The sequence below is a fragment of the Phasianus colchicus genome, chromosome 1, assembly GCF_987193195.1.
Source record: "Phasianus colchicus chromosome 1, bPhaCol1.hap1.1, whole genome shotgun sequence".
Lineage (NCBI taxonomy): Eukaryota > Metazoa > Chordata > Aves > Galliformes > Phasianidae > Phasianus > Phasianus colchicus.
In genome coordinates this window covers 1,745,192-1,766,833 of record NC_143436.1, presented here as the reverse complement: position 1 = coordinate 1,766,833, position 21,642 = coordinate 1,745,192, and the positions used below count along the sequence as shown (strand labels likewise).

Here is a 21,642-nt window from a genome sequence, read left to right as displayed (position 1 = left end):
AGGTAGAAAGAAAAACTGCAAGAAGGAAAACCTACCACTGAAACCCCAACTCCCCAGCAGCACAGTAGGGCACAGCCCTTAAAATCCAAAGAGATCAGACCAAGCTTTCCCAAAATGGCAGCAGGATCCCTTTTGGTTCAGTTTTCTGTGGCAGGCAGGGACCTCTGTCCTGCCAAGGGCACTCATTTAATAACGAGAGGCAGCAGAGTGCAGCTCGGTGTCCCCAGATAACTCACTGCATAGACAGGAAAGCTTAGGAGTTAATCATGCTGCCCAGGTGGGTGACCCTGGTGGAGCTCAGCTCTTGGGATCTCGTAGCACTCTACGGATAGGGACTTTTGCAATGCCTCAGCCAAAGGGCTGTCCCCTCTCCAAAGGGTAATCTACACTTTTACGCAGCTCACAGCCCCACGAGGAATCTCTTCCTTTTGTATGGCTCAACATCAACAGCTACAAATGATGTGGAGGCAGCAGAAACACAAAGTTCCTGAGGTGCTTTCTAATAGGGGAGAGTTTTAGGCTACAAAGCATTGAAACAAGAACTTTTGTGCTCAGCTCTCTCAAAGGCAACCCCCAGTAAGATCCTCAAGACATTCAGCACAGTTCTGTTTAAGCAGGTTCTGGCACAGAGTGGGAGATGTGGCCTGGGATGCACTCAAAATCCCTACTCCAGACCAATGACCCAACTAAGCCTTTCGGGTGATTCAGGTTGTTGACCCGAAGGAATTCACCAAAGATGAGTCTATTCCCCACAGCCAACTCAAAACGAGGGTCACCATAAAGCAATACTAAAAATCTGATCCCTCCATGATGTTTAAACATGGGCTGGCCATAATAGGGCCATTGTTAACAACAGGCATTACAAAAAATGATGATGAGATGGAGCTCTTTGAGATGACTCTGCTCCCCATGGCCAATCCAAAGATGAGGGTCACTAGAAACGCCGAGCACACAGCATTAAAAATCTGATCCACAAGTTGGCCATAATAGGACCGTTGTGAAAGACAGGCATTACCAAAATATGGCAAGATGGAAAAAACAAAGGGGGGTTTTCTTTGGGAAAAATAAGCCTGTTTCAGCCAAGATTTGACCAAGGCTAACTACAACCTGGATACATTGCGCGTAAGACTGGGGAGGTCTCCGTGAGAGACGGCGATGCGCAGCTCCCTTTCTGCATGGGATTAAGCTAAATCGTCTCAGCATCTGACGCAGTGGCCTTCCTGGCAGGAGTGGTGACAAACCAAAGGAGGAGAGGGCGAGGGCTGGAAAGTCTGCTGTGTATTAAAGCAGAGATGATCGCCCTTGGGAGAGAGGCGATTAAACCACTGAGATGCTGTAATCAGGTCTAGGATTGGCCCTGTGCTGCATCTGCTCAGACCTGCGCCCTGATTAGCCCTAATCTAGCTGGCATATGTTAATCTAAAGCATGGATTTCAGACCCTTTCAATTGTATTAAAAACAGGAAATCCATTAGACAAAATAAAATTACAAAAAAAAAAACAACCCAAACCTTAAAGTCTCTGGAAAATACATATCTTCCAAAAAAACTCGAGTCGTGCTGGAGTGGGAAAGCCTCAGTGGAGAAATGGAATTGGGCTTGCAGTAGCCCAGAGCTGCTCCTACCTGTGGACAGGAGCCAGCAGTGGTGATGGATAATGCACGGAGCAGTGAGATGACACAGCTGGGCTGGAGCTGCCTATTTGGGATTTCCTACCACCATTTGGCAGAAATGATGACGTTCATCTCTACCCTCAGCTCTGGATAGCACCCAGGTTGTGCTTTTGCTTACCTGCAGCCTGCCAGGACAAGGATTTTGCACTTGTTTCAGCAGAGAAGACGTTATGGCTTGCAGAAGGGGAAGAGTTAGGTTCTGGCCATGGAATTCTGAAGCCAAATATCATGCAGTGGCTGATAAAGACACCTTACCTGATGTGGAGATCAGCAACATAAGAACAGCTGTTCTGATCCCAAATTTCAAGTGTGTGCATTAAACCACCATTCAAAGGGCTTTGGGGGAGAAGTGTAGGAGGTTGAGATGTTTGGCCATCCAGTGTCCAGGGGATGAGGACACCAGAGCCAGTTTCTGCTGATTCTTATGCTTCTTTGAGATCACAGCAAGTGCAGAAGGAAGGCACTGCCAACCAGATGGGCTGGACCACCACACAGATCAATACTCAAATACGTAGAATGAGTGGAAGAAACTGAAGAATGGGTGATCTCAGGGCACCTCTCAAACACTCAGAGATAAACGTCCAATATGATCTTCCCAGAGATGGGCTCTTCTGATGAATGCTTTGGAGCATCCTTCTGCACCATGGGGAGCATGGACAGCATGACCTTATGCCACACTTTCTGCCTGGAGCTCAAACACAAGTGAAGTTTTGGATGGTTGAGAGAGAAGAACCAGCCCCATTCCTGAATCCTGTCACCATGCTGAACCTGCACTTGGAAAAGGAAACCATCTCCTCTTCCTTCATGAAGCGCAAAATCATCTTCCTTGCTAGCATCAACTTGACTGAACTGATCTCCTGTAACATTCTGGAAGCAGCCTCAGGACTGTGAGGGAGCAAAAGGCAAACTGAGAAACTATGCTTTGACTCCAGCATTTGGGACCTGGAGTCTGATGCAGCACTCAAAAGCAATACGCTGACAAACTCTTTGGATTTCTTTTATGGGGCAAAACATCAGCGTTCACCTTGGAGACCCTGACAGCACAACATCATTCAGGTTACCTTCAAATTTAGGTAACATAACCAAAAGACAAGACCTCAATGGAGTGTTGTATGTCTTTTTCAAACAGGGAATCTAAAGCCTGCTTCAGACCAGCAGAAGACAAAAAGCCATGGCCATTGCACCCAATGGTGCTCTTGGGGGATCTACTGGCACCAGAAACATCCTCAGCACTGAGCAGATGAAGCAGATCCCACACAGTGGATGTGTTCAGTTGGCACAACTTGCCCTGTTCTCTCAGACATCAAAGGGATAAGTGCTGAAAGTTGTCTGGTTGTTATTTCCAAGCATTGCAGGGACAATAGAACACTGATTGGCCTCACAAATCTACCTGACTAACGATAGAGCTCTGAAAGCCTTACAGAGCTCAGGCCAACAACAGAGAAGGATGAAAGGAATGAAAACCTCAATTTTAATTCTTTGTCTCCAGCTCATCCACAGACCTTTGGCTTCAGTCTTCCTACTTAGCAGAGGGGAAATGGGTACAAACTGTCTGCTTAGCACAATCCTGCTCCAAAATGACCAGAATGCACATTAAATTTAAGCTTCAAGTTCTAGCAATGGAACTCCATTTCTAGAGGATCTCCAAGCAACAGAATGTTTGGCAGCACAGAGAAACTGAAACAGCACCAGAAAAACCTTGGCCTCCATATACAGGACAGCCTACAAACCCAACAAAAGTGACGCACAGCAAAGAACAACCTGACCATCTTCTACAGGGCAGGAAAGAGTAAGGTACAGACTTGAGGTATGCATGGATATTAAGAAAATAAAAGGGAAAAAAAAAAGACAATCAGTAAACATAACGTTTGTGAAGCTCCAGAACAACGTGGGGAACCTGCAAAGACTCCACCTCTGGATATCCTTCAGAGGCAGCTAAGACTTCTTCTCTTCATGTAGAATCCCAGCTTACCAAGAATTGGAAGACCTTCAGCTTCATCTCCCTTATTCCTTGGTCTTGCCTCTATAGGAGAAGGCAACCCACACCACAAAGGGACCTTGGTTACTTCATCCCATACAAAGTCCAAGAGAACACATGAGGATCCTTTGGGATCCTCACCCCAAAGGTATGAGCTAAAGGACACCACTCTCAGTTGCCAATCAACCAACATGGGCCCTGGAAATGATTCAGGGCTTTTACGTTAGGTCTGGGTGGTGATTTGGGTTTCTTTTTGTTTGTATCTTTTAAAAAGTGGTGGTTGATTTGGCTTGTATTGGGTTAGTTGGTTGTCTTTTTGTTTGGCTTTGTTTTGTTTTTAACTTTGGATTTATTGTTGTTGTTGTATGTTTGGTTTTGAAGTTGTAATACTTTCATGCAAAACGATCGATTCACAAAAATCCCATCCCCAACCCATTAAGCAATGCTCATGGATTTCTCCCTTTGGAAACCCAGCACGTGTGGAAAGAGAAAGGCTCCAGGAGGCAGCCCTGTGCCCATCCCTTCCCTGACACAGTGAGGCCTTTGAGGAATAATGACCAACACCTCCTCCACCAACGGTACTTCACCACCACCTCTACACACCTCAGGCTGTGCAGCCCTTTCTGACCCACCAGAAGCCCTCCACCTGCAATCATCCACAGCAAAAGGAAGAATTGACCATTATTTTTAACACTGGAAGTGATTCACCTGAAATGTTGGGTCTTCTACCCAAAATGTTGGGTCTTTCATTCCATCTTTACATTGATGGAGTGGAAAACTCCCGTTCTGCTCCCTTGAAACGTTGGGTCTTCCATCCAAAATACTGGCTCTCCCATTCCATCTGTATGTTGATGGAATGGATAACTCCCATTTCACTTTTTTTTTTTTTTTAATTAAAAATTACTAAAAAATACTAAATGGGAGGGGGAAAGAAGGCAAAGTAGCAGCCTGATGTCCCAACAGATTAACCTCATGCCTTCAGCCCTTGTGCCCTATGTGAGGTGACCTGACTCTCCCCCTCTCCTTGGTGGTGATTTTTGAGCTCGATAGCAAGACCTGGGAAGAATAAAGCTGTTCCTACACACACCAGCACTGGGTCTCCAGAGTGAGCCATGCTAAACCCAGGGCAACCCGGTGAGGAGGAGAAGTGAGAAAGATGCAAGGAGGAGGCTGAGCATGCCATGCATCTACCTATGTAGGGGAAGCCTTTTTTACCATGCTCCAGAGATGAAAGCTTAACGAATAACCCTTCTAAGCTTCCTTGATCAGCTGGCTTTGCTGTGGAGTGAAGGGCACACCTGATGAGATTAGCAGTCTATCATGGTCAATCAGAGAGAGGAAACAGAGGTAAAAATAGAGAAAGTACAGGAACCCCTAACGCCGCTCTACCTGGAATTCTGAGCTTTGTTTCTGTTGATATGGAAGAGAGGAGCACCTTTTGAGCAGAGCTGTGTCACCTGTGCGCTACCAGTGCAAAGCTTCCCAGAAACCACAGACAGGAAACATCTACAGATAAATCAAACTTGTTCCTCTTACATAGCATCAGACATTAAATTCATGGGAGGAGAGGCAGGCAGCGTAGCAATTGCTGTATGGGATCCCTATTCTGTTTTGCCATAAAAACTTTGCTAACTTGCCTGCTATGTGTTTAACACCCACATGGGCTCTTCCAGTGGGACAAATGTTGGACTTGATGTGTCCTTCCCAACTCAGGATATTCTATGAAATGTATATAGAGAGTGACTCTTACTCTTAAAACAGCCTCGATCCTGTATTTTCTGTAAGGTTTTATTAAAGGGTACCGTGAGAATGAAGGCAGAGTACCATCTAAAAGTGATATTGTATTACTTCAACCCAAAAGACTAAAATCCATTTCAGAAGTCATCTGAATCGAAAAACTTCCCTTTTTTTTTTTTTTCTTTTTTCTTTTTTGAAGCACATACTCTAACAAATTCTGGCAACATCTTTGAAAATCATCAATACGGGGAAGACAGTTGCATAGAGAAAGAGAGGCACTTCCAGAGTCCAAGAGGCTGCACCAGCAAAGCATCCATGGGTGCTTTCTCATGTCTGCCTTCCTCTGCTGTACGGTGCACCTACTTCTGTACTTAGGTTTCTGCTACCATCTTTAGCCCATGGTTTCTTAAAACTGATGGGTGCTGAAAGCGAGGCTGTGGGGTTTTCTTCCCTTTCCACTGCTGCTTTAGCTCTGCCTTGAGTCCGTGACCTTTAAAAAGATGAATTTTACAAATCCAAAGATCACAACGCCCCCCCCCCCCCCAACAGCCCCCACCTGTGGTTGCTCGAGTGCTGTTAAAACAGCCCTCTTCACTAATTATTTAATTAAGTAATGGTTATAAGGGAGGTTAGCATGTGTATGGCCAACGGGATGGGGCTGCGGGATATGAACCCACCCCATGGCATCTCCAGCCCAATGCTCCAACCTCAACCTATATCCAAAGCCTAACGTCTTCCCCTTGACAGTGTAAAAAGAAAGGGAAAAAAAAAAAAAGAAAAGAAGAAGAAGAAAGAGAGACACAAAGCCCTTTCACCCCCCAAGAAACACCACAGTGTTGGCTGTGTCAATGATAGCCAGATCCCAATATTCAACGACTACCACCAGGAAAAGCCACTCACCTGATAAACTCTCTGCTAGGCTCCACTTGTAGCCTGAATAGTCTGCTGCTAGGATGCCTGACAATGAAATGCAAGTGTAAAAGGCTGAACACATGCTGCAGTCATGGGGGGCATTGGGTAGGAAAAACACTTGTAGCCTAGGTTTAATTCATTACTCACATGTAAGTAATACCCCAATATTAGGCACTGTAACTTGAATATTTTTGACTGTATACAGGATATTATGTGCAGACGTGGGAGGCACAGTGAGATACTTGCAGATATTTGTAGTGCAGTTGGCAAACGTTGAGATGAACGGCTTAATTGGACCAGAGAGGTTCAAAGAGAAACACAGAATGGAGAAAATCCATCCAGCCACCTCCAAGAATGCTCTCCACTAACCAGGGATGTGAAATGAATGGGAAGTGGCTGCCAAAGAGGCGTTTCTATGCGTCCCCAGAGCACGCGGTGAGGAGATTCATTGAGTCTTCATTGGTCTCCAAGAGGAGCTTGGTGTGATTTTAGGGCTACAAGGGGCTGGGATCTAAATGAGTTTCCCAAGTTAGCACGCTGCCCCATAGATCACACGTGAACACGGACATTAGCATACACTACAGAGCATTTAGCACATGGGAGTATAAAGCAGCTATTGTTCTGCAGTAAGGTGATATGTAACCAGATAGGCTCTGGCTTCAGCTAAAAACCATTTTCCCAGCGCTTTGCTGACTCGTTCAGCAGGAACCTTGCTGCTGCAACAGAGTGCACATTCATGGCCAACGAATGGGATCAAAACGATGGGTTCTGGTGACAAAATGGATCTGCAAAAGCATCCCTGCTGCAAAGTTGGGTGCAAGGGGACCCACAGGACCAAGCACAGTGGTTTGTCCATTGCTCTCAGTTCTCAGGAAAGGCAGAATGAATGAGAGCAGGAGGTGGTGGCTGGAGAACCCGCAAAGTCCAATCCTTGTTCATTGCATGGAATCAATCATAGACTCATTAAGGTTGGAAAGACCAATAAGATCATCCAGTCCAACCATCAACCTCATGCACGTGACCACGAATTTGCAGCCCTCAAATCTCTCCATACTTAGCTCCTATTTAGAAGAGTGACTTAGACTCTTATTTTTTTGCACTAAAACCATACAAAAGTCCTCCAAGAAGATTTAGCCAAGGACACAATGGCATACCTGGGGTAAGAGCAATAGGAAGCATCCAGCAGGTTGGGTCTGAATGCTGCAGAACTGAATACGAACACCACTGTCTGCTGATCCCTATGACTTCAAAGGAGTCGAGCATGCTATATTTACACCAGCAATAAAACTGTTTCCATTAGCTCCATGTTCACCTTTTAAATGCAACAGCCCTATCACGCACACACCAATTAGAGCCCCCTAATGCTCAGAAGCACAGAGCTTTCCTTTTTTTCCTTTTTGAAGGAAGAGATGAGGCAGCTCAGGGGAATAGAAGAGAGCCTTTCACTGCTGAGGGCTCTCCTTCAAAGCTACCACAGGGCAGAGGGAACAGATGGCCATTTCTGAGGGCTGACATGAAATGAGGGATTGTCTCAGGCCGTGTCCTGGTGGAGAACATATCGACACCACAAGAGCATTGGTACTGGTTTCTGGTGGAGAAACCAAAAGGGATGATGTGGGGACAAAGCTCCTGACCTGATCAGAGCACCTCTCCTTCCTACAGGAATAGGAAGAACGGAGGCAAATTGCTGACAGCAAGGAGGAAAACTCACAAAGAGTAAAGTTTTGCTATGATCTGCGAGCAAATAATGCCACAATTCACTTCAAGCCTAATTCTCTCCCTTCTTAGAGGCTGTGTCTTCTCCAAGCAGACTGCTGGGCATGTGGCAAAGAGTCCAAATGGGTCTACTGCAGTCCTCCCCCTGGATCACAGAGGAGTCCACATTAACCACCAGAAAACACAACGTAGAAAGAAATCTATACACATTAGAGAATAAATTCAACCCAAGAATACGATGGGGATGGGAGGAACAACTTCAACTCCATCTTTGGAAAAAGATTTGTAGGAAGTCATGTCAGACGAAAGCGTTGGGCTTTTTTTCCTCTCTTGGAACTTGTTTTGCAGCTTTACCTCCACTCACAGAAGCACGTTTGCTCCTGGAAAGCTTTGCAGTGCTGTGAGTATATATGTTCCAACCTGCTGCTGGAGCCCAGAAGGCATCATCCTGCAATGGCGTGAGGCTGCAGCACAGGAAAAATAGGGCGATTCCCTGCAATCTTCCTGCCCAGCTGTTGACGAGCTGCGGATTACCACTGTCACATGAGCTGCTTTACAGCAAAGCCAAGCTGTCTTCGGGAGCTGAGAAGGTCACTGGGAGACAGGGGCCGCCAGGGACAGCACACCGCCCTCGATTCACTTCCCAGGAGGACTGCAGGTGGAAAGCATGGCGTTCCCTTCTGCTCAGAGGGCAAAGAGGAATGGTTCTGCCTTACAGGCTCCTTACAGGGACAGCTTTACCTTTCTTTTGCACGCCATCAAACCTTCTGTACAACGCCACCCAAATTGCCATCAGCCTGTCTCTCCAAGCCTTCATGCCATCTCCAAGAAGAAATAAATGAATCCTTCCTCAAAGGAGCTGCAAGAAAACAGCCTTTCAACCCCAAAAAACAGAACAGCATGGCCGAGGAATGGGTTACACTCAGGAAGAAAAACAGAAATATTTGGAAAAACAAAAGTCTGAAGGTCTCCAGTGCAGCCTCTTGGGGAAATGAATTAAAACCCTCCATCTCCATCATCCTGCCACTGGCAGGGTTGGTGGGCAATGAGCACATGGCTGCAAGAGAGTGGCTCAGGATGGGGCTCTTTACTATGCCCCAGAGGCATGAGACAGATGGGGCTGTGCTTTTAGGCTTTGCAATGAGTCCCTGCTATGGGGAACCGACGGAGAGGATAAATACAGCCACAAAACAATCCTTTAGACATGCTCAGAAATAGAACAGGGACGAAACTTTGCTCTATTGTACAAAACCTACTGAATTCATAAGCAAACAGACCCACAAACCGTGCCTTGATGTACTCAGGAGAGCCGTGCTTGGGAAAACACAGCTTTGTGGCATAGCTTATAGGGTATTGCTCCTTGCAGTGGGATGCCCAGTGGTGGGGGGGAGGCTCACAAACCCCCATATCATTTCATAAAATGCCTTGCGTCGTTATGACAGCTTGCTGGGATGTCAGCCAGCTTCCCATTTGGATCAGGTTGCACCCTACGCCCGCTGACAGACATTAAACCCTGGATATTGGTGCTGCCCTGGAGTCAGGCAAGCCTCTATTCAATCACTCAGACCCCAAAGTCCAGCAGGGAAGGGTATCCTAACCTCGTAGCCATGGGGCTACCTGCCAGCAAGGCGAGGACTCAGCCCTGCTGCCATGAAACAGCAGATTGCTGTGACGCAGGGGTGAGGGGGGGATTAGGAGCCCCTCTCCATCTGCCCTGATGCAGTGTAATCTCTGTGCTCACTCACTCCCCCAGACCCATGAATAGCCATGGGGGTAGCAGTGGGCTGCTACAGGGAGAAAAGTAGAAATGTGGCCACAGACAAAGAGCTCACCTGTCGCTATGTGGATGGGGATGAGGGAATGCTGCTCCAAGCAGGATGCAAGCTGAAATCTGAACTGAGAGATGTTCAAGGTGCTCTCCATCACCACCCACTGCTCATCCCAACTTGCAGGGTCAGCTGGGATCACGGTGCAAAAGATGCAGTGGATAAGGTGTGAGCTCTGCTCTGCTCCAGGAAGGGTGAAGTGGAATCTCAGGTGGAATTGCAGCACATGGTCCTTCCCCTGGTACCATGCTCTGGTTTGAGAAGGCAGCAGGAGCCCAATGGAGGACCTGCTCTGCCCACAGAGCCTCTGGTTGAGGCTTGGGGTGGGCACAATGGAGCACTGCAGGTGCAGCTCTTCCCACAGAACCTCTGGTTGAGGCTGGGCATGGAGAAGGAAGCACAGAACAATGACTCACCAACATCTGCTACAGATCAGGAGGAGCAGGCAGCACCACAGAGCTGCTGTTCTGCCTCCATCCGTGCCTTTTCCTTTAGGGCAAGAGCTATAAATAAAGCAGCACAGTGCTGAGGAGGTGCAGCCCATCCCAGTGCAGAGCTCCTTCACTGCCCATTCCAGCATTTTACATCCCAGGTCCTGCACTGGGAAGAGTGGCAAACCAACCAGGAAATGTTTGTCTATCCAGCCTCAAGACGTATTTAGGGAGACAGGCTAAATACACTGCTTGCTTTTCCTCTTCCATCCAAATAGAAGCTCATCGCCTTTAGATAAAAACTTGACAAAGAATTGGCATCTCCAGCTCTTGCATGAACACCAAAAACCCCAAAATTGGAAAAAGAAAAAAAAAAAAAGGTTTCCTTCCCAACAGAACAATGATGGCTGCATTTGGACCCAAGATGAACATAAGACTAAAGCAGTTTGGGATTCCCCAAATACGAGCTTCCAAAAGCAAAATTCAGAAATGAAGGTTGGGGGGATCTCCAGCTCTTGCATGAACACCAAAAAGCCCCAAAGTACAAAAAAAAAAGGATAAAATTTTCTTTCCAACTGACTCAGGAAGGCTGCATTTTGGCACTAGGGTGAACACGTGTGGCATCCCCCAAATAGGAGCTTCCAAATGCTGTGTTCAGAAGGCAGATGGATGGACAGCGTCATCTAATCTGAATTTTCCAATAAGAATTCAAAACGAGCAGAGAGTTTCAGCTTTCTGCTACAAGCACAAAGCTGGGAAGGAAGTGCAAGAGCAAAACTGCTTTAGAGGACTGCAGAAGGCATCAAACAGCTGTAAATTTGAGAAGAGAAGCTAAAGAAGCCCTGCTCAGCTCAGAGTCAATAGCAGCCCTGTTTTCTCTCCAAGTCCAGAACAAAAGGGAACATATTGCAACCATGCCCGAAGAGGAGGGCTGCTATTTCTTTAAATGTAATGTTAATGCCTTGTAATCAGCTTTAATTTTTAAACAGGCCCAGCCCTCCTGTCCATTTCCCCTAATTCAGGACACGTGGAAGGTAAATGGCCTGTGCTTAAAGCAGGGCAGTGACAGCTGGGGAGCCTGTAAGTCCCAACTGCTGATAGCAGGGATGGATGTCAGAACTCACCAGGGGAGGGGAGCTGGGAGGTGCTGGGGCTGCTGGAAGGTCACTGAGGTGCTGGGAGATGGGGGGTCAGGCTCATTGGCTGGATGGGAGCTCATTGAAACCAATGGGGGCCAAAGAAATGCTCAACATTATCCAGTAGTAAAATACTTGGCAGTGGATCTCTGCCCCTAATGAAGTTGGTTTCCCCCAGTGGGAATGATGTTGGGATTTCTTTTAGGGACAGCAACAGATAAAGTCAAAGATTTCCTTATGTCTCCTTCTTTATGAGCTCAAATGTGTTTTGGAGCTAAAAAAAAAAAAATCAGACTTCATGTGAGATTTGTGCAAAGGAATCACAGAATATTGCAGCTGGAAAAGAGCATCCAGTCCAACCATCAACTCATCCCCTCTATGCCCATTCACAGAGTCATTACTGTTGGAAAAGACCTCCAAGATCATCCAAGTTCAACTGCCCACTTACCACCAATACTGCCTACTAAACCAAATCCCTAAGGACAAGGAAATGAAGAAAGCAAAAGCAAAAAGAACCCACAAAACCCAAAACAGCTTTTCCTTGCACTCCTCTCTTTGCCAAGAGGAGACCAAGACACCCACCTTATAAAAAAGTCTTCTTTCCAGAATCAAATGATATGAGTATCCCTACTCAAGGAGACAAACTGCACCCAAAAATCACTGTTTTATGTCTTGACCTCAATAAGCCAAGGGATCCCTAAAGGCATCCCACTCAGACAAAGGGGACCAAACGTGTGCTGGGAGCAGCCTTGGTCCCTGCATTGGTGTAGCAGAACCTGGCTGGTAGGAGAAGCATTGAGCACAGCACGAGAGGGAGATGTCTGAGCCACTATTTTTAGCCCTGGTTGGTGGGCAGACAAATCCTAATCATCAGCCAAGATGTCCAAGCAAAGCCCCATGTCACACGGTAAAGATTAGAGCCCAGGAGAGATGCAGGACAGCAGCAGAATGCAGGAGAGCCACCACGGTGGGTTTAAAGGCAGTAGGTCTCAATGATCTGGTGGGGCTCCAAGCAAACAGAGAGCTGTGTGGGTTTGGAAGAGGATAAACCTGCTGGAGGTGATGCTTATGGCAATGCATTTAACTCGGACCACAGTTTGTTTGTGCAAAGGAATTTGTCCTCTAGGAAGCAGCTCTCCTTATCTCTGCTCAGGAATTCATCCATCCAGCTCCCAGTGACACCATTCCTCTGCTGGGCGACATCTGCAAAACTGTGCATCCTCCTTTCTCCTTCAGATTGTGGTTAAATTCATTAAAAAATATACATCTGTTCTCACCAGGAAGGTGCTGCAATGAGCTCAGCCCTTTCCTTCAGGACCACTCATGCTCAGCAGCACTTTGCCAGTGTTAGTGCTCATTTGGATCCTCTTTCCTTGAAAAGTAGAAGATCTAGGAGGGAAATTTATTTATTATTGATTCAAAGGAGATTGACATTTGCAGCAGATCAGCCTCTGAGCCTCTGCCCATCCTCTTTCTCATGGAAAAAAGGGTCAGTGCATTGCACCTCCCTGTCCCCAGGCATCCCAAAGCAAGGATATTTCAAAGCAAGGATATCCCAGACAAGAACACGCAGTGCTTGGCTATACCCCATGCATCTCCCTCTGCTTTCCTGCACCACCTCACCCAGAGGGCTCTTTGCAGAGGGTTTCCCATCTCCCATCTGCCCTTCAGCTGAGGGTGGGGACGTCTCTGCACCTGGCACCCACTGCTGCCAGCAGCCTTCCAGCTATTGAACGTGCTGCAGGAATTGCCAGCTCCATGCAGCAAGGTCCTGTCACCCAAAATGCTGCTATGGGATCATTTATCCTACACTAATTGCAAGGTATGCTCCTGCCCTGACGTCTTCCTTCTGCTTGGAGCTTGCTAATCCCAGCTGCTGATGTCACAGCCCTAATGCTCTCGGTGTGCTTTCATCACGACACGATAATCCTGGCTCACCCCTGATGTCAGCACATCTCTCTATGGAGAAACTGGGGTGAATTTTGGGGTGAGCAGGAAGAAGGAGCTTGAAGCAAAACACTCATCTCAGAGTGTCCAAAAAGCAGCACATGGCACCAAAACAGAGTCAACCCCATGCACTGAGGCTGTTCCACTGACATCCTTGGGGCAGGGATTCTGCTTGGTGTTATATTTATGGGGTGGCACAGCCCCACGTGGGCAGAGCTTCATCAATATTGAAGCATGACATCAGGAAGGCTGCAGCCAAAGCAGCTTTCAGACCTCAGCTCGGATCGATCCTGAACAAAAGGCTGCAGAATGGGGACGGCTCTGTCTGCTCTCCTCCCAGGGCCGATCAGGTTTCCTTCCTCAGTACACCCTGAAAGCACCCAGAGTGCACAGTCCCCTCTCAGCAGAGCGTTTTCAATATGCAGACAGCTTCTGCTGCAGTCTCATTCACCTGTTTTGGATATTACATTGTTTTAATGCTTTGCTTTCAGAGCAAACATCCTCAGCTTAAAGAGCACAGTCATCTCTCCCAGCATCCTGATTCCAAGATAGGAACATGCAGAAGTTGCCTCTTTTCAGCCAGTTTCATTCTTTTGGGTCACTTAATATTGGTCACAAGCCAGAGGATGAATGGGAAAGATATACTAAGATAGAATAAAACACAAGAGTAATTATATCTAGAGGCTAAAATCAGGAGCAACACCTTACCTGACTGCAACCAAATGTGTTCAACCATTGTCTCAGTTTCCTCATCGATAAGACAGGGGAAAATTTATAACCGAGGGATGAGAATCCCCCAAAAAGAGCCTACAGGAAGGTGAGATACTCCCAGGGAGATGCATTAATTGAAAATGTTGGCAACTGAAGACCCTGCCAGCAGCAGTAAGCAGGGCTATTTGCTGGTTCATTCCACCACAGCTCCAGCAGTCATTTCCCCATCTCCTTCCTGCAACTGATTGCACCAAATCCCTCCTCATTATCTCCTCCTTGGTTCCCATTGCATCAAGTGGAGGTGACCAGGGCGATGCTCACCCTCACACCCAAAGCTTTGGGGCAGCAAAATCCTCAGCGCCGCTGGAAATCCATCTGCTCTCCACCCCCAGCTTGAGACAGAGGAACAGATACCCAACGTCTCCTCCATCCCTAAGGGAGATACATGAGCTGGTGAGGTGATGAGCCCACCAGCACGACGCTTCCAGGGGCTCTGTGCTCCACAGAGCAACCCCTTAATGCTGCTGGGGAGGAGAGTGGATCGAAGGAGGTGGGAGTGGGGCTGCGGGCATAGGGAAAGCTGCAGCCTCTTCCCTTAATGCATTCTAAATCCCATCTGATTTCCAACAGTGCTGTTAGGAAAAAAAAAAAAAAAGGCAAAAAAAAAAACCAACATCCAACCCAACTTGCATTAAAGTGGTATTAACACTGTGGTGAGTGACTCAGGTTTAAAGGGAAGCATCCAGAGGAATCCACACTGTGAATGCGTTTTAAAAGTGGACCAAAGGGAGTTGGGATGCAGATTGCTCAAGGATCCTAACATTCTCGTACAAATCTGGTCAGCTGCTGGGGTTGAGCATCCAGGGGCAGATTCTTCCTCCTATACAGACACACCACCTCTCCCCATCGTGCTCCGCTGATGGCAAAGTGTAATACAGCACAGCTTCACTCTTCCCTCTCCATATCCAATGCACTCCCTGCTCCTGGGAATGAGTTTTCCCTTCATTTCTGCTCCCTCTTCAGGCTGGCTGACTGCATAGCAAGAGGCATCAAACTAAACACCACGAGTTACATTCTGGCCTCCATATCCCCAGCTAAATGTTGATGTTTTACAGTGAGCAGGTACCCCACGCGATGAGGATTTTGATGGGAGCCAACTTGAGGTCTCACAGAGGAAGACATCTGCTTGGCATGCAAAGCAACGAGGCAAGAAGCCACCTGGCTGCATAATTTGGCAACTAGAGCCCAAATAACCCTACCCTCAAGGCAACGTTTCCTTACAACTTACAATCACAGAATCATTTGAGTTGGAAGTTGAGTTTGATGGTCATCTGGTCAACTTCACCCTTCTCATCCTCATTTTGGTGCTCCTCTTTCTACTCCATCAAATAACCCACGATGCTCCTCCTTCTATTCCACCAAAATAACCCACCATTTTTAATTCTGAACTCAAAAAATTGGGTAAAGAGAGATACAGGAGGTAGATGATCACCAACCAGAAGACGTGTGTGCTCCAATGTCATCTCCAGTTTCCATGAACGCACCATTTTATTCACAGTGAGCTGGTAGTGGATGACTACTGAAGTCACCAGACTTGGCTCAACAGATATTGAGATAAGAAGCAAGAAACATTACAGACACTACATAGCTCCCTACAACTAAGCAGTGGACTGTGCAGTGGTGACAAGATGGAAAACAAAGCGAAAGGCAGTGACCTGACTGCTGCTGGATGACTTATCTGCCAGCAAAGCACAAAAGCTTTGTTCAAGAGCAGCCACCAAGCATGCAAAAAGCTTCAAGAAAAGAAGGAAATGAGTGTGTAATAAAGTTTTGGTCATATTTGCTGCCACTCTACAGCAAAGCATTTTGGAGATGAGATTACTACAGCACCAAGTAGCTGTACTGACCAAGTTCTGGACACTGTGCAAAGACAGAATGAGAGCAATCTTCTTCCATAAAACCTTAAAGGAGGAGGATAGCAAATCCCCAGCACTATGGGGAGCAAACAAGAAGTCAACACTACCATTCAGCTCCAGGCTTTTAAGTTATAACCCACAGAATTCTTTCACTAGGGACAACTTGACATTAAAAATAGAGAGGAAAAACTTTGGCTAAGAGAGGAAACAAAACTAAAAGTAAAACAAAAACAAAACAACAGCTTTCCAGCAGCCTTACCATTGGCATCTTGGACTCCAGTGAGTGCTCCTACTGCTGCTGCAGTTTCACCAGATAGGACGATCTGTCCTCCACCCTGAAGAGTGGCTTCAGCCAGTGTGGCTACGGCGTGGGCAGCTGCTTCACTGCATGGGAGAGGAGAGAGGAGATTTAGGAAGAAAGACAAACCAAACACTCTGCTCCAGCAGGATCCATTTTCATCAGGCACTGCGTGTCAGTGGAACAAACACAGCAAGAAGGGATCCTCATCACAGCCAGCAGAAGTTACTCAGAATGGGAAATCTACAGTTGAGGAGGACTACATGGCAATAAGCTGCTTCCAGTAGCTTTTTGACAGCTTGCCTACCAGAATATCCATCTCTTTGTGTGGGCTTTACAAAAAGCTTTTGGACAATCTAAGGACATTCCATCACATGGCTCCCTCATGACTCTGGATCTGGGCACAAAACTCTTTTTTTTTTTTTTGCCACTGAATCTCTCCAGATTTTACAGCTCCACCTTCATTACTAATTTTACCTTGCCCAGAACTTCACCACTACCAGGAACACATCAGCAGCTCTCAATTTAGCCAAGATACAGTGCTTCTCCCAAGCCACGTGGTTTAATAATTCTTTTTAATGAGTGATTGGTAGCTAAGCATGGCGTGCTTGAGTTTCTTTATACAAATGAGGTCATACCAAAGGCCTTTCTAATGCAGCAACCCTGCTGTGAGAGCAGCCAGTATCAGGTATTTAGGATCCATATACAATCTTACCCTTCCTATACCTTCTCAGCTTCCAGCAGTCAGTATTGATTTCCACACAGCACAGTCAGCACCTGGACCACCCCTTTGAAGCCTAATTTTGTATATATTTTTTGCTTCCACAACATCTTGTCCAAAAAAACTACCATCTCAGTCTTGCTGTTAAGTCTGATTTTGCCAGAAATGAGGGACTTGGTTAACAGGCATGGTGGTGATGGCTTGATGGTTGGACTTGATCTCAGTTGTCTTTTCCAACCTTAATGATTCTACAAAATGGAAAATAACTGCTCCCTTCTCATTCTCTCATGACTTCATAGACTCCCAGGGTCCCTTCCAACTCAGGATATTTCATGATTCTATGACTCTCTGATAAAATGGACTCCAATGTTTTATAAGTACTTCCTACTCACTGTTCCTCTCACCTAATTTCCTGCTTGGATGCTGCACACTTTCCAACTGAACTCACTCAAGGTGGATTTTCATTTCTAAACAGCTCAAGTCATCTCGAGTTGCTTCCTTCTCTCGGAAAAATCAAAATATGTTCAGCAGCCCTGAATTAAATACAAAGTGGGAGGCTTCTGATTCCTGAGAACTGTCAGATTCAAAAGAGTGTTTCCAAAGGCTGAGGAAAGTGGAATATCTTCAACAAATTCCAAAAGCAACACTTGAAAAGTGAACTTGTTTAACCTGATATGCGACCCACCAGAGCAATGAGTTAGATAAGGGAATCTCTGCAGATTATCAGTTCCTGATCTCCTATTTTCTGATAAGCTCTTGTCCAACCCTGTAGGAACTTGGTATTTATGTCAGGGATATGAGCTTCACTGCTTCCATGAAAACGAACAAAATGCAAGCCTTGCAAACCATTGGAGAACTGCAGTTTCTATCTGCTCAACTGAGCAGAAGTGAAGTTTTGCTGTTATTTGGTCTTTTTGCATAAAACAAAAAGTATGTCCCTTCCACATGGAAGAGTTTTGAGGGCCCATCACGTAGGTGAGCTCTCAGGTCATGATCATTAAGGAAAGAGGGTGGCAGCAACCTGGGAAATAAAACCCCTCCTGCATACAAGCACAGCTTGCACACACAGCTGTCTCTGGAAAGCTCTTCCATTTCTTTCTTCCAGAAGTCTCCCTTCAGTTTTAACATTTCTTCTTATTAAATCTATATAATCTATGATTCTGGAATCTATAGAAACTATGATTCTGTGATTCTAGACTCTGAACTTCCTCAGCTAACACAGGAAAAGAACCATTCATCACCTCAAGAGCTAAAGCTATTAGAGATGGGATGAAATGAAGTCTGCAAGTGGGTTTGAAGGCTTTCTCCTGCAGCTCCATAACTAGTTACTTGAGTTGTTGTTCCTACAGTGTCCTAAAAAGTTCATGTGGTTTTAAAAGGCAATTTTACAGTGGAACTATTAGTAATAAAGCTTGATCAATCAGCCTTATGTGGTAGCAGAAGAAAACATATTGGATGGACTTGGATCTGGATCACAAACAGAAGTAGTTCTTAGTGTGTTTGTGATTCAACAGAAATTTCTTCAAATCGTATTGTGGTTGGGTTAAAAGGGTTCTCAGGGATCCCAGAGCCATAGAACAACTTGGGGTGGAAGGGACCTTAAAGGTTATCAAATGGCTTGGGTTGGAAAAGAGCATAGAACCATAGGGTGGTTGGGTTGGAAGGGACCCCAAAGCAACCCCAACCCCACTCCTGCACTGGACTGGAAGCTCCCAGTTGCACAAGCTGCCCAGGGCCCCATTCAGGAGTGAGGCACCCACACCTTCTCTGGGCAGAAGTGCCAGGGCCTCTCTGCTCCTGAGTAAATTTCCCCTCTTTTAAAGCCATTCCCTCTTTTGCCATCACTATCTGCCTATGTAAAACATCACTCTCCCTCCTGTTCATAAGCTCCCTTAAATACTGGGAGCATTTGGAAGCACACCATTGATTGCTTCCAGGATCAAGGTGGCTGCTTTGATAACTTATGATCCACGTATAGCACTGCTTTGGACCTCTACTCCAACCATCAGCATCATGGATTTGTGTCTTGAGAGGCACCTTTAGCACATTATGACTCTTCATTAGCAAGGTCAATTGTAACTGGACCCTTGCTGTACAAATCAGATTGTGTAGAGAGTACAGCTATACCCATCTTTTCCTCTTGCAGGAAATTTCCATTCAGCATGCTTCTACAGTTACAGTGGAAACTAAGAACCACTGTACAGACACCTGGGCACAGGCTGAATCAGGAGCTTGCAAGCAAAAGCCCTTACTGGGGCTGTGCACTGTGACTTTTTACCATGAGATGAAAACCTAGAAGGATGTGCACGCATACCTGTTAAGTGCCATGGTAACAGTTGCTCCTTGCTGCATCTCCTGAGATGCTGCCACTGCTGCTTCTGCTAACGATGCTACTGCCTGCGTGGCCTCCGATGCCTGCGTTGTCTGGATGGTCATCTCACCCCCTTGTAACGTTGCCCAGTTCTGCTCCACCTATGGGAAAAAACAGAGAGGAAGGTCTTTGGATTGGATGTCATCCCATCAATGGGTGGCTGCTTCCCAAAACGAAGGAGCCAGATGATTCCAAGAGGCGTTTGCAGAATTCTGACTCTCTCCCAAAGACTTCAACAGGACTAAAAGAGCATCAGAGGAGCAGGACCGTGATCCAAGTGAGATTGTGGACCCTACAACCATCTCCCAGCCATTAATGGGTTCCTATGGCCAGCACTTGGCACAACCCCACTTGAGCTCAAAGCTGGGACTTCCTTTTACTGGAGTGATGCACTTAAAAAAGCAAATAGCAAATGGAGTATATTCTGTTCATCTATTTCAGGTACTTAATTCCCCTACTTCCCTTTACATTGATAGGTTTCACATTGCTTCGAGTTTATCCAGACTCAGTTGCTCATTTTTCCCTTGGCCATAATTCTTTCTCCACTTGGAACTCCACAATGTAATGACTGTACGGCCACAAAACTAAGATGTGAACACAGAATAAGCATTGGATCAAATGACTGAGAAGTGGTAGATAAAGGTCCATGAGCTGGCATTCCTACCAAGATGAAGATCTTTTTCCTTTGCCATCTCTATCCTCATCCATAAACATTTCAGGTCACTAGCAGCCTTGAACACACTAATAAGGATGCCTTAGCAGGTGACGAAGAAAATTCTCTCAATTAGGAACTAGATGCCTGTGCTCCTTTCGTTTCTATTGTAGCTTTCTTCCAGATCTCAAGAGATAGAGCTGGTACTGAAAATTCTCAAAGCAGCTCTGATGTACTTCAAGATCACAGCCAGGCTGTTTCCCTCTGCTTCTGGGATGGAAATAGGGTCTTGTTCAGAACAAAGCTGTTCTGTGCTGCCACCTGTCGCCAGTAAAGCTCCATGTATACAAAGCAAACCAGACTTTCCCCTGCCAGAAATCCTGGTTCCTGACATTGTCTCAACGTTAATGTGCATTTAAGCAGTTCTCTCCACATCTTAACCTGCAAACCCCTCCAAAAGCTGCAGAAAACAATCAATTCTCATTTTGTCCAGAGATCAGCAGCCAAAGAATCACATGATTTGCCCACAGCCATGCAATACCTTCTGCTAAACACAGGCTTGAAACATCCCATTCCTAACCCCGAGCTGACAAAACAGCTGTCAGCATCCAGAGAGCACACAGAAGTCACCCAACACAAATAGATGAGCGTGCATATGCATCTTTCATTAAGTCATTAGAAATTTGACTTGATGATGCCTATGGATCCCTTTCAATTTGGGGTACTCTATGATTCACTGGACACAATAATTCCTATGGGTCCGTCCCAGAATCATAGAAACATCCTGAGCTTTCTGCTACAGCAGATTTCACAAGATTAATTACATACAGAACAAAAAAAATGTATGAAATTCAGAATTTAGGCTTTTGCCATAATTGCATTTGTATAATCCTGAATCCAAATGCTTCAACACTTTCTATATGAAATTTCACATAGTCTTGTGCTCACAGGTGTTTTAACTGTTAACACTGCAGAGTGGGGAAGCAAGGCTTGCTGTTCTGTGATCAGCAGAAAACATTAATGTGCACGACCCAGATCCTTACCTCTCCATCAGCCACTGCAGAATAATTGACTTGTGCGACGGTAACTGTGGTAGGCAGCTCAGAGGCATCTGCCAGTGTGGCAACTGTGGCACCAGTACCAACCTATGGAATTCAACAAGATACAGCTGAAGGAAAGTGGCAGAATAAAGGGACAAGCAAAGGGACACTCAAATGCTCTCAGATGACAAGGTGTTGCATCCATAGAGAATGTTACGGTGCGTAGGTAGAGTCATGCTTCTCCCAGCACTGCATGGAAGTCACGTAAAAAACCTACCCTGCTTATCAGCTATCATTTGTAACACTGCTTATCACTCTTCTCCAGGTACTTGGCAAATGTTAGTTCATTCTCAGTATCACACTGGCTCTGGAAATTACCATTTTTTCCCCATTTAACAGTTGGGAAAAGACAAAATCTGGGAGATGTGCAGCTTTGTTCATAAGGAGAACTCAACTTTGAAGGGCCAGAAAGTCAATGGCCCACTATCTTTCTTCCTATGGCTGCATCCAAAGGTCACCACAGCCGCTGTGTGGCCACCTAATTAATGGTGCATCTGTTTATGAGTGAAACCCAGGTCT

General features: G+C 46.1%; 1 protein-coding gene across 6 annotated transcripts in view; it reads right to left on the bottom strand.

Moving 5' to 3' along the window:
- Positions 1–21,642, bottom strand: part of NRF1 (nuclear respiratory factor 1) — a 47,921-nt gene that overhangs the window by 2,505 nt on the left and 23,774 nt on the right. For 3 of the 6 annotated variants that reach the window (XM_031605073.2, XM_031605074.2, XM_031605072.2), the window contains exons 8-12: positions 21,067–21,168; positions 19,315–19,472; positions 16,241–16,365; positions 6,287–6,343; positions 4,865–4,927 (exon numbers count right to left, since the gene is read on the bottom strand). In XM_031605073.2, coding sequence (XP_031460933.1) covers positions 4,865–4,927; positions 6,287–6,343; positions 16,241–16,365; positions 19,315–19,472; positions 21,067–21,168 — 505 coding nt within the window. Of the gene's footprint in view, positions 1–4,056; positions 4,491–4,864; positions 5,877–6,286; positions 6,344–16,240; positions 16,366–19,314; positions 19,473–21,066; positions 21,169–21,642 lie in introns of those variants that run through there. The other 3 variants (XM_090129928.1, XM_031605075.2, XM_090130083.1) reach the window with 3 other exon arrangements.